Genomic DNA, 13,683 nt, shown 5'->3' with positions numbered 1-13,683 from the left:
ATACCGTGGGGATGTTAAGAATGAACCGTTTAACCGTTAACTGACATTTTAACAACAGATTAACGCTATCGGTTAAACGGTTAAAAGAAATATTACAAATTAAATAAAAAGCTGAGCAAAACTCAGAGGAGCGGCACGTCACTTAAAGGAGAATAGCTGGTCCACCTTACCAGTCCACCTTAGGGGAGTCTGAGCCGGAGTTACAGATACAGGAAGTTGGCTCGGGTCTTGAGGAGTTGTAGCATTTATTCACCGACAAATAAACTGTACACACACAATGCTACAGCTACGTCCACAGCTATAACACCACCGACAACCCCACTCTCACCGCCACCACACACACGGTTTGTTGGACACTCGCAATCGTTGCGCCAGGCAGACACACAGCTGACAACCTGCTGAACTAAACTAAATGATGCGTTGGAGACTTACTGGGACAATACACGCAGCATCGTGGCTGCTACAGTAACTCTCCTGACGGTGAACCGGGGACTCAGACGTCTGTTGTGTTCATACACTGCAGCTGGTGATAAATGATGGATTTAACCTGTTTGAGCATCGACTTATCGTTGCAGCTGAGCGGCTTGTTATGCACTAAAAATAGCACCGTCGAATGAGACGCACTAATGTTGTCAGTGAAAGGTTAATAATCGGTTAACTAGTGTCGGTTATCGGTAAGAAAAAAATAAATCTAAAATTAGCATCCCTAGTATACCGATCTTATCAATGAACCAAATGTCCACATTGTAACAAGCCAGGCCAGCCAAACACACTCCCACTTACACCAAGTAGTAGGAAGAAGTCCTGCTTATCTGAGCTGGTGAGGCTTGTCACATTGACCAGCTCATAGTAGTTTGTTTTGGAACATGCAGCTGATAAATGTTTTTGCCAGATGGGACATCCATTATTTTTTTGGCCAGTATTCACCTTTCACCACCTCATGCTAAGCCTATTCACAAAAGGGGTTTTATTAGCTTTCTTCATTTTTTGAAGTGTTTCACTTTCTCTTCACTTTCCAAAAAAATAAAAAAAGTGTCCTCACGTCTCAGAATGAGTACATTTCCCAAAAATGACTTCCCTTTTCAAAATTGAATTCACTTTATTAAAAATGTCTTTACTAAAAATTACTTTTCAAAAATGAATTGACCTCCTATATAATTTCTTCACTTTCGAAAAATTACTTAATTTCCCAAAAATATTTTCACTTTACAAATATGACTTCACTTCCCAAAAGATGTCTTCACTTTTCAAAATTGACTTGACTTTCCAAAAATGATTTCACTTTATAAAGACGACTTCATTTTTGATAAACTACCTGTTTAAAAAAATGTCTTCACATTCCAAAATTAACTTAAATTACTTCATTTCTCAACAAAAAAAACTCTTCACTATACTAAAATTACTTCATTTTTGAAAAATGACCTGAATTTCCCAAACATGTCTTCATGTTCCAAAAAAAGGTAAAAAAAAAAAAAAAAGATTTAAAAATTGAACTAATTTCCTCAAAATGTTTTCAATTTGCAATTAGAATTACCGTCCATGCCTGTCCAAAATGTCATCACTTCATAATTTTATCCTGTTAGACATCTGTGTGAAATTGTCATATTTAGCAGATGAATTCTTGAGTTATGGCCAAAAATGTGTTTTGTGAGGTCACGGTGACCTTTGACCTTTGACCACCATAATTCTTATCAGTTCATCCTTGAGTCCAAGTGGATATTTGTGCCAAATTTGAAGAAATTCACTCAAGGCATTCCTGAGATATCGTGTTCACAATGGGACGGAAGTGAGGTTTGACCTTGACTACATTGACCTTGACCTTTGACCACCAAACTCTAATCAGTTCATCCAATGGGAAAGGAGTTTATCACGTCAAAGAACTTTGAGCTGCATCTCCTGCATGAATATGAATAATATTATTATTATTATTATTATTATCCTTGAGTGCATGTGGACGTTTGTGCCAAATTTGAAAAAAAATGTCCTCAAGGTGCTCCTGAGATATTGCGTTAGAGTTTTGTTAGAGCAGCCTACAGCAGGTCGCTGCCTATATGTCAGTTACTAAAGAGTCCTCTCTGCCAGTTAGTCCTGAAGCTCTGCCCTCCGAACACCAGGGCTTCAGGACAGACACCAAACAATCTGGCCCAAATTATATTAAATATTGGAACGAAACCACCAAATCACAAAGTAAATTAGAGTTCTATTTGACCCTAAACAGAGAGTACACGGAGTACCTCACCACCGTGACTGATAGTAAACTTAGAAAAACGTTGACAATGTCCAGACTGAGTGGACACAGCATGGTCATAGAAACAGGCCATCACAGGCAGAACAGACTACCCAGGGAGGCCAGGCTGTGTTCACATTGTTATACAAAAGAGGTGGAGACACAATCTCACTTCTTACTGTACTGTGAGAAATATAAGGGCGTGAGAGGATGTTTTATTTGAAAAAATAAATAACATACAGTATATCCTGAGTTCATCCATCTCCCCGATCCTCAGAAAATACCATACTTATGTGGGGAGAAAAATCAATGTGCAATATTAGCTGCAAAATATGTTGACTGTTGCCATAAGAGGTGCTACAAGATTTGAACATGTTTCTGATTGACTACATCTGTAAAAGAATGTATACTTAAAATGTATTTGGTATATTATGATTGTGATTATTTTGTGATTATTTCTTGTGAAATGTAATTATTCATTAATATGTAATTTAGCTTTGGCAATAATGTAACCTGAACATTCATGCCAATAAAGCTTATTTGAATATTTGAATACATTGTTCCATTCCCCTCTCCTCCACGTCCACTCCAGCAGTATAGAGGGCAGTATGGAGCTGGAACCATGGTAACCACCATGGTAACGCTCAGCTGACCAATCACAATCGAGCAGGAAGTCCTCACGTTGAGCAGACAGGAGACCGTTCATTCTGTTTACATCCCTGCAGGAGACAGCGATGAGTCAACGGGGAGGATAACAGCTCATTCCTTTCACTGTCAACAGGTAACAGTTCACTTTGGCTCACGTTCAACTTGTCAGCGAGCGTCAGAAGACGAGCTACTAGGATTCATAATCAGCAGCTTGTGTTATCTGAACTAATGCTGGTGTTCCTCTACACCAGACTGCAGGCGAAAATCTGTCAATTTAACACGACTCCATGTTGTTAGAGCGAGGTGCGCATCATAAACTGTACATATTAATACAAATAAGATATTACATTAAGCAGCAACACATTAGCAATGGTTGTATCAGTCAAATTGAAATGTCATTAATTATGAACTCATTTGTTACATGTGTTAGTCTACAACCTACTATATTATTATTATTAATATTATTATTATTATTATTATTATTACTAAGGTTAGTGTATTTAAATGAATCTTTGAATAGTACTGACACACGTGCACGACTCGCTTTTTAACCTTTGACGTGGAAGAAACTCATCACCTTTGGACCTGATAAACAACCTGTAGAGCCAGTAATATGATAATACATGATTAGTATTACATTATTATAATACAGTGTTATTAGAGCCAGTAATATGATAATACAGGATTAATATTATTACATTATTATAATACAGTGTTATTAGAGCCAGTAATATGATAATACAGGATTAATATTATTACATTATTATAATACAGTGTTATTAGAGCCAGTAATATGATAATACATGGTTAGTATTACATTATTATAATACAGTGTTATTAGAGCCAGTAATATGATAATACAGGATTAATATTATTACATTATTATAATACAGTGTTATTAGAGCCAGTAATATGGTAATACAGGATTAATATTATTACATTATTATAATACAGTGTTATTAGAGCCAGTAATATGATAATACATGGTTAGTATTACATTATTATAATACAGTGTTATTAGAGCCAGTAATATGATAATACAGGATTAATATTATTACATTATTATAATACAGTGTTATTAGAGCCAGTAATATGGTAATACAGGATTAATATTATTACATTATTATAATACAGTGTTATTAGAGCCAGTAATATGATAATACATGGTTAGTATTACATTATTATAATACAGTGTTATTAGAGCCAGTAATATGATAATACATGGTTAGTATTACATTATTATAATACAGTGTTATTAGAGCCAGTAATATGGTAATACAGGATTAGTATTATTACATTATTATAATAGTGTTATTAGAGCCAGTAATATGATAATACATGGTTAGTATTACATTAATGTAATACAGTGTAGATCTGTATACATGTAATTGTTATTTACCATGAGAGTAAACGTGCTCAAAGGGCATCAGTGTGACTTATTTTTGAATTGCCGTTCATATTGTCCCGTCCGTCCTCTAATGTAATGAGATGGACAACATGGAGACACCCCTGAGGGACGAACCACAGACGGACTGGGTCTACTGCTGTGGAGCCATCACAGAGGTCCTCAAGTTTGGCTCCTGTCAGTTACAGTCTGGACACAACAAGGTGCTTCTTCTCATCATCCCAGGTGAGCTGGACTAACATTCTGGATAGATTTCACCATTTAACCCTCCAAGGTTTAATATATATAGTTGTATATATTGTGATGTTTTATTTTAGTCTAATGTTTTATTGCACTAGTTGTATATACTGTATGTTCTATGTTCTAATATCTTGTAAGGCTTTGCCTTCTGTCGCTGCCTCTTGACCAGGTCGTCATTGTAAATGAGAATTGGTTCTCAATTGACTTATCTGGTTAAATAAAGGTAAAAACAAATAAATAAAAACATTCACTCTGCTCAAATGAACACCAAATGTTCAAATATAAAAACGATCCATGTACATATTTTCATTTGTATTTCAAATATACTGAAAACAAATGTCAGCCACTTACAAATGATCAGCTAGATCAGTTCCTTCTTGATGAGCCATCTCTTCATCTGCTCCTGATTCTCCTTCAGCTTCACTCTCCATGGAATAAGTGCAGGGCTTCTTCTCTGCTTTATCCACGCCTTGATGCCCGTTTTGAAAAGCTTTTCTCTCCTTTTCCTTCTCTCTTCCTGTTCCTTTGCATGTCAAGCAGACAAATAGTGTGTAAAAACTGAATAACAACTATATTTGTCCTATTCAGATGATAATCTTGACATTATCTAGTACCATATTCTACTTGTTATTTTGGTTGCTAGGATGGAGTGAATGTCGTGTTATTCCACCTGCATCAAAATCTTGATTTATGACTTTAATTATTTTAGTCAAAGCTGTGCTTGCATGGTTCCGCAAACTAACTAATGTATAGAAACATTGGGGCTAGGTAGTATTACTACAGCACAGGAGAACATACATGGTGGGTAGATACACAAGGCACAGAGGGTGGTAGGAGTTGCAGCTCACGCTCTTTTCTTTGTAGGCAGAGATCTTTCAAAAGGTCGTCCCAATTCACACATCAACAGTGTTCTCTGTCATACTGTAAAATAGGTAGAACTGATATAGCACCATGAGTAGTGAAGTACAAGTGATGTAACCGTCTCCATTTAACTCCAGTTAATGTTGAATTTCACAGTTTGTAACATTTTACTGTGATGTCATATTGAAGTTTACAGCATGGTGATTTTATTTTCAGTATCCTGAAAGCTTGAACATGAGAGGAGCATACTTAGTTTAAATGATCCAGATGTTGAATGTGCTCGTCTTCTGCTGTCTTCCATACAGGTAACCCAGGTGTTGTGGGCTTCTACAGAACCTTCATGCAAACACTTCACAGTATGTTTGGATACCGCCACCCAGTGTGGGCTGTGAGCCACGCTGGCCACTGTGCACCACCAGACTCCATGGACATGGTCGAAGGTACAGATTCATCTCAGGGTTCCCATGTTAATCTAATACATTAATAGAGAGGGCATGAATAACTACGCTACCACAGCTAACCTTAGAAAGTTGTTATAAATGAGTAATTAAAGTTAAGATTCTACCTTAGACAGAGACAAGTGTGGATGTTTAACTTTGTCTCTGCAGACGCATCCTCAGCAGAAGAGCGGGACGTGTTTGGTCTGAACGGGCAGATTGAACACAAGCTGGCCTTCCTCAGGAGACATGTCCCCAGAGGAACCAGTCTGGTCCTGGTGGGACACTCCATCGGTTGCTACATTATTCTGGACATGATGAAGAGAGATCCTGAACTCAAGGTCAGTAGTGATACCCAGTGTGGTCGTTATGATAAAAGGAAGCAGATTGAATAACACAGAAAAGTCCCTTTTTATATTCAGAGGGGTTTCCATAATTTACAAGTTGTTATCTCTGTGAATCTTTGACCTCTGTTATGTTATGTTAATCCTTTGTAACCTCGTTGTTTTTTTGCTACAGGTCATAAAGGCCATCATGCTGTTCCCCACCATCGAGCGCATGGCTCAGACTCCTCAAGGGAAGGTCATGACCCCTGTGTTGTGTCACATGCGCTACGTGGCCTACCTGCCTCTCTTCCTGCTCTCTCTGCTGCCTGAGGGACTCAAAGCCAGCCTGATCAAACTGGTGTTAGGTGGCATCCGCTCTCTGGACCACACCGTAGTCCAGCCCACTGTAGGTCTACTCAGTGGAGACTGTGCAGGTTGGTTAATGCTTTTCTCTTTACTCCTGTGATGCTTCTAATTATACCCCCGCGACAACGTAGTCGCTCTGCGTGTCCGTCCTTCTGTCTGTCCTTCGATCCTTCTGTCCATCCTTTTCCTTTCCGGAGCAGAACTCAGAAACTATTTAACTTAGGAACTTCAAATTTGGTATGATGGTTGACAGTTTGGTCTGGTTGTGCCTTTTGGGGGTCAGAAGTCAAGGGTGCCCATTAGTTAATTAGTCAATGCCCCATTAATTCCATTAGTTCCAAAAGGGCAAAACCTTTGGCCCTACTTTAGTAGGGGTCAGTAAGTGAGCAGGGGTATGTGAGCCATGCTCACTTTTGCCTTGTTCTGAATGTTACAGTGCCCAGCATATAATGCCACATTTATACAGACATGTCTCATCGAAGGAAAGAAACGTACAGTTGCTAACCTGTAGGGAATAAACTTTGAACTGGTTTAATAGGCCTATATTTCATTTCTCCCACTATAAATCTTATCTGTGCTATGATATATGTATATACTGTATATATTACACCGGCTCTTCAGAGGTGGACTCTTTTTTTTCTGCAAAGCAATAGAGGTTGCATGACCTTACTAAATCCAACTGAATACATAATCAGCCTCTGTTAACATGTCTCCTTTTAATTTGTGCCCATCCTCCTTGAAATGCCTATGCAATAAGGAGAGAGATGCACCTCGCAAACACAAATGACATGACACAGACACTCCAGCCTGGTGCGTCTGTGGGGCAAAAGCAGTCACTTCTGTCAGGATCCTGATCAGGGTTAATTCGGTTCTTTTGTGTCTGAGTGTCTAACGGGGACAACGATTTTATGGAATTGGTCCGGTATTGAGGGAGAGCGCTGTAAGCAGTGAGCAGCGTCAATGTGACGATACGTCCACTAACAGTTCTTGTCGTTGCCGCCGACAGGCTCAGATTGTTATTAGCAGTGTCTGAGAACATTATGGAAAGGACCCTACTGAGAAATAAAACCTCTTCTTTACCTTCAAAGTGTCAAGGTGTCGTTGTGAAATCTGAATGTGCGTATACTCTGGCTCAAATAAATACAGGCGGCCATCAAATTTAAAGAGCTCATCCACATTTTGAATGAAATCATCTAAATATTCAGCTATGACATTGAAAATCTTTTAGTTAACACTAAGCTACGCTTTCTGTACTCCAACACAATAAACTCTCACGTTTCCACTGTGGACGTGTTCCACTATTCCACCGTTGTCTTCCAGCAACACGTCACCTCGTCAGATTTCACAACGACACTTCTCTTTGAGCGAGACTCTTTCCATAATGTCAGACACTTATAATAACAATCAGAGCCTGACATGGCAAAAAGCAGCACTGTTAGTGGACGTAGATGACGGTACCAGCTTGCCCCAATAGAATTCCATTGGAGCCTGTGAGCAGCTGCCGTCTGCAGCGCTCTCCGTCAATACTGGACTAGTTTCAGAATTTATTGTCCCTATTAGTCTGTTAGACACAAAAACATGGGAAGATCGGGCCTAGGTAGAACAATACCAAAGTTACCCTTTAAGATGTTATTTGGTCAGAACAACAACGCTTAAAGAAAGCCGTCAGTTTTACTATTTGATTCCCACCACACAAACAGGAATCTTCCTTTTTTATGTACTCTGTGAGTTGTGAAACGACGAGCCTGTGTGTCATTTACTATTTCTAGGATGTCTGAAATAAAGCAATGACTACAGTGTGATTTGTTTCTCCTTATAGCCAATGCCATGTACATGGGGGGTCAGGAGATGAAGAAAGTTCTGGAAAGAGACAACGTAACCATCGAGAAACACCTTGAAAAGGTAAGAAAAGGCCCGGACCTATAATCACATGGTGATATACATAATCACTGTACTTAATAGCTACTTAGAAACACATGAGACAACATGCTCTATGTAGCTATGTCATTGTTTATTAAACGTAGAACTCAACACCAGCAGTAAACTATCTGTGTGTTCCCATTTCAGCTTCTGTTTTATTACGGAGCGACGGACCACTGGTGCCCTGTGGAGTATTATCACGACATCAAGCGGGACTTCCCTCACGGAGACTTCAGACTGTGTGAGAACGGGTTCCGCCACGCCTTCGTCCTGGATACAGGAAGACAAGTTGCCAAAATGGTGTTTGAATGGATCAGTGTAGGTTTGAGGACATGACTTCACTCTGACATGAACACTGATGACGACACTCTGCATCCGGCCCAGGAGGACTTTTCTCATCATGGAACGGAGTGGAAAATGCAAGCTCAGTGCTGAAGAAATATCAAACATGAATTTATAATGTTTTATTGATATAATGGCGTACTGTGGTTCCTAATGTTGCTATTCATCTTCCATGCCTTTTATTTTTCATTGATTGACTTTGTGTTGATTGTACTGTGCTGTGATGGCATGTGATTGAGAAAGTGCTGAACCGTTTAGCCACAGGGCTCCAAGCACACCGTGAAAACACATAGCATCACACAGGATTGATAACAGAGCAAGTGAAGCTTATCTACTGTATGGTTCACAAACCAAGACTGAAGGAAATTGTTTTATTTATATACATACTAATATATTAATTCCAAACTGGTTCTAGTTCTAGTATAGTAGTATAGTACTAATATATAGTGATCTAACTTATGCATAAACCTTTGATGATTGAAACACAAACAGACATTGTAAGAACTAATCTGCTGAACAAGTGATGACAACATAAGAGCTATAAGAACTGGAGCAAGTCATTATGTAAGGGATAATGTACAGCAAGCCGGTCATTGTTGTGAAAGAATCTCCGACAGGAGATGTCTCTCATCGCCCTGAAGGGGATTCTTTCACAACAATGACCCTTTGCTGTACATTATCCCGCTTATTACACGGCTACTTACTGAATAAATCAATATTTTGACACAAAAACCGTCCTCCAGAGTCCGATATCAGAGCTTCGCCCATAGCAACGGTCTGTTATACATAGCAACGGTCTGTTACAAATAAATTACAGACCGCAGAACGCGGTGATTGACCAATCAGAATCGAGTATTCAACACAGCCGTGTAATAACACTCAGAAAGAACTTAAAAGCATGATAGAAAAGTGATTATACTATACTGAGGTAATACTACCAACTTTACCTTTAACATGATCAATCTGGGTCTGTAGTGAAAACATGATCTGTATGTTTTGATGTATATATAACGATTATTTAAGGGGAGACACTACTGGTCAATTCTGAGATTTGGGGATATTTTGCTTCTATGACATGTCTTATTTCAGACTAGTGGAAAGAAAACATCCAAAGAACACATTTAGGTGTTCATTTTACTTCACTTTGTGTCTGTAGATTTCTCCTAAATTCACCCAAAGTTAGCATTAGATAATGTCTCATTGACATATTTCAATATAACATTTCAGAAAGGTTGTAATACAGATGTAATTGTCTTAATGTCAGTAATCAACGGGGGAAGTTTCATGGTGATATATGTTGGTTAAACTTTTTGAAATGTAGTGTCAAAACACAGTGAATTTTACAATCCATATTGTTAAAGTCTGTTTTCTCTCAGACTCTGAGCCAGAAATCTCCACTTCAGTGACATCCACCAAACTTTCCAGTTTCATTCCTCTCTATATTCTGAAGGTTTTTAAAGAGGGTTTGTTCAGATATCATTCAGAGCCTGATATATTGTATATCACATTTTATTCCTAAAAACATGGAGAAAATGTATCTTTTTTTGTCTGTTGAAAGTATTTTCTGATTTATGGAGTGATACAAAGAGATTTTTCCCTCAGTAAAAACTTTTGACTCTGATATGTGAACAAAATGAAATGTTTGCAGATTAGCACTAATCTGATAAGATGTTGCCTCATTTGCATATATAAACATACATTTTCAGGAAGCTTGTTATGCAATGAAACGTCCAAACATGTACATTTGAGAACAAAATTATAAATTTTAGGACAGTATTAATACTAGTACAAGTGCTATAGTAGCAGAAAGAGATACCAGTCTGCAGCTAAAATTAAAAGACAAACCCAAATTGATGCCAAAGGGACAAATAGTACAAAACCATATTGACCAACACCAACACAAGGTGTTCTTATTTACAGATGGTTAAAAAGATCCAAAGACTGGACTCACAGGTTCTGCTATATTCATCCCTCATTGTGAGGTTGCAGTGAAAAAGAGAATATCTGACTACCTCTCCGTATACACTGCTGAACTAACTGGAATAATGTTAGCATTACAATGGGTTGAAGACAATAATGAAAATGAAATGAAAATGGTCATGCAGGCAGGACATCTTGTATGAGGTTTTCAATGTGCTACTCAGACTGCATTGTGGGGAATTGGATATCTCCTTCCTGTGGGTTCCTGCTCACGTAGGGGTGGAAGGACATGAGAGGGCAGATATATTGGTCAAAAAATTATTAATTGACATACAAATACCGTTAAAGGGACTATTTGTAACTTTCAGAAATGCTTCTTAACAGCGACACATGTGGCCGTAAAATCAACGAAAGTCAGCGTCGGGCTCGCGCTTGCTCGCTCTCAATATACCTGAACGAGCATCGCTCAAAACAGTGAGGCGACACACGTCAGCTAAAAGCACAATATCACTCTATATTTCAGCTGCTTGGCAGTAATGTTAGCTGACCAGACGAAGGTCTCTCCATGAACATGATTTAGATCTGATCCTAGTGTTGGCTTTTCCTGCCTAAGTGCAGGCTGAAGCAGCGGGGCTCTGCAGCATGTCTCCTCTGCTCTCTCCGCCCGCAGCCGGAGAGAGCAGAGGAGACACCGGCACCCGGTCGGTAACGAGAGGGTAACGTAACTCTCTGAAGAGCTCCGTCACTTCACAAGACACGGGAAACCTCTGTTGGTCTGGAGGAACTGCAGCAGTTATTTCTGCACAAACGTCCGCTGTGCATTCACTAGATATTCTCAGAGCTAAACTAACTCCTCTGCAGTGTGGAGTGAGACAGCGAGGACGCGCGCGCATTCTGAGTGAAGGAGAGCAGGCAGCGGAGACGAGGCTCCAGCCACACGCGAGCGCGCATATGCGAACGCGCATGTGTGGCGACCCGCTACATTTATACGCTTAAAAAGTTACAAATAGTCCCTTTAAGTAAAGCAGAGGTTGAAACTATCATTAAGGACTACATGCACAAAACCTGGCAATGATATTGTTATTTAAAGGTCACCTATTATGCAAAATGCACTTTTCCATGTCTTTTAAACATCAATATCTGTCCCCAGTGTGTCTACAGGCCACCATAGTATCATAAAAGAACATCCTCTCTCTTTTTCTCCTCCTCCGTTTGTCCGGAAATGGGTGCAGAAAAAAAATTCGCTTTTTTCCTTGTATTCTGACGTCATTAGGGAATGCAAGTCACGTGAGGGTTTCCTGGTCGAACCAGAGCAGAACCTTCAGTAGCTGACCCCGCCCCACAGCGCGTCACTGTCTCTCCTCCTCAACCGAACTTGAGCAAAGTAGCTCCTACAGTTAGTCTGCAAGAAACAGCAGAACAGGCTTCATGTACTCCCATCATCTAAATATAACATGTTCTTTCACAAAGGCTTTATGTAATTACACTGTTTAAACAGATGATATTTATATATTATATATATTTGATGTCATGCATGTAGCAGAATACAGGTAGTAAATAGTGACTTGTAAGCAACACAACACATTTCTGTTTCACAGTCAAACTTTATTTGAGTAGACAGATGACAATATTAATTATTCACAGCATTTGTAATCATCTCACCTGCAGTTATGTTAACATGGTACAGGAGAAAGTCTTCAGCTCTGGTAAACTACGGTAAGCTAAGCTCCGGTGGTCTGTAGTCATGGTAACACAGAGACAGCTACTACTGTAAATAATATACCATTACTCTGATCTTCCATACATTTATCTTTTAGCAGAAATAATGAACTGACTACTGTTTCACATCTTCTATTTTCCACCCTGATGGTCGCTGTGTTTACACACCGTGTCATAGCGGTAGCATGTAGCTAACCCGTTAGCATGTAGCTACATGCTAACGGGTTAGCTACATGCTACCGGGTTAGCTTTGTATCTCCATGTAAACAGAGCCATCTGCCCACAGCTGTCTGCTCTCAGCTGTCTGCTCTCCTCTGGGATGATTCTGTCGGTCATTTCTCACAGATGGATCTGTAAAGACAGACGTAAAACAGAGTGTATGTTTACGGTTTACAGAGTTGATGCATGAGGTAAACACTGAGCTAACTAACAGAGATATAAACAGCATTATTTACCTGAGAGAAACCATCAGGAAAACCTGGAATCTGGACCGCAGATGTTCATCATGTGTCGCCGATTTCTGATCAGATTCCTCCGGTAATGTGCGCTGGGTGAAGTTTCTGGTTTATAAACTTTAAAGTGGTTTATAAGCTCTATTCTAGCTCCTCTCTCTCCCTGCTCTCAGGCCGCGAGGGGGGCGGGGAGGGTGACACTGTGTTGTTGAGGACGTTTGATTGACAGAAAACGCTGACCAATCAGAGCAGAGTGGGAGGAGACAGAGGCTACAGACACAGAAATCAGCACTTTTGGAAATGGGCTGAAACAGAGGTTATAGAGACATGCTGGAATGCATGATCTGATTGTTTTTTTGAAAAAAAAACTTCAGAGACATGGTTTGGAGGTGTCTGAGACCTATAATAACTAGTTTAAATGGAGTATAATATGTGACCTTTAAGTGACACAGGGACACATCTGTAGAGTATTCAGAAACATGTAGGAGCTCAAGGGAAGAGATGGTCATTACCCATCTGTGAATAGGATATACAGGATTAAACCAAACAAGCACCCAACTGGACGATACACACACTGTAATAAACCAGAAACTGTCAAGCATGTTCTTATAGTATTATCATAGTACAACAGGTATGATGAAGAAAGAGGGGAATTAATATCAGGACTAAATGATCCGCTAGGAAAGAACACAATCTTCTATTAATGATTTAAGGGCAAGAGGAATAATGGAGAGAATTTAATGTCCCTGCAAATCTACAGCTCCACACTCCAGTCCAGTAGGTGGCGGTAATGCACCTTTAAGCTGGTTTACCAACCGCC

At 39.4% G+C, this 13,683-nt stretch overlaps 1 protein-coding gene across 2 annotated transcripts; it reads left to right on the top strand.

Moving 5' to 3' along the window:
* Positions 1–2,850: 2,850 nt before the first annotated feature.
* Positions 2,851–10,380, top strand: ldah (lipid droplet associated hydrolase). Of its 2 annotated transcripts, none has more exons than XM_074660604.1 (8): positions 2,851–3,008; positions 4,364–4,505; positions 5,687–5,821; positions 5,990–6,159; positions 6,338–6,578; positions 8,330–8,412; positions 8,578–9,336; positions 9,638–10,380. In XM_074660604.1, exons 2-7 carry the CDS (start codon positions 4,364–4,366, stop codon positions 8,764–8,766), a joined length of 960 nt encoding a protein of 319 aa, XP_074516705.1. In that variant the 5' UTR covers positions 2,851–3,008; the 3' UTR covers positions 8,767–9,336; positions 9,638–10,380. The 2 variants fall into 2 exon arrangements, with proteins under 2 accessions (XP_074516705.1, XP_074516706.1); XM_074660605.1 differs by having other exon boundaries at positions 9,626–10,380.
* The last annotated feature ends 3,303 nt before the right edge of the window (positions 10,381–13,683 follow it).

The sequence above is a fragment of the Sebastes fasciatus genome, chromosome 15 (genome assembly GCF_043250625.1).
Source record: "Sebastes fasciatus isolate fSebFas1 chromosome 15, fSebFas1.pri, whole genome shotgun sequence".
NCBI lineage: Eukaryota > Metazoa > Chordata > Actinopteri > Perciformes > Sebastidae > Sebastes > Sebastes fasciatus.
This window is presented reverse-complemented; position numbering and strand designations above follow the sequence as displayed.

Bases quoted from the DNA above. Each gene is read 5' to 3' on its own strand.
- ldah (XM_074660604.1), top strand. From the start codon at position 4,364: ATGGACAACATGGAGACACCCCTGAGGGACGAACCACAGACGGACTGG. The intron at 5,822-5,989 runs GTACAGATTCAT...TTGTCTCTGCAG, and splicing joins CTCCATGGACATGGTCGAAG to ACGCATCCTCAGCAGAAGAG. The intron at 6,579-8,329 runs GTTGGTTAATGC...TTCTCCTTATAG, and splicing joins ACTCAGTGGAGACTGTGCAG to CCAATGCCATGTACATGGGG.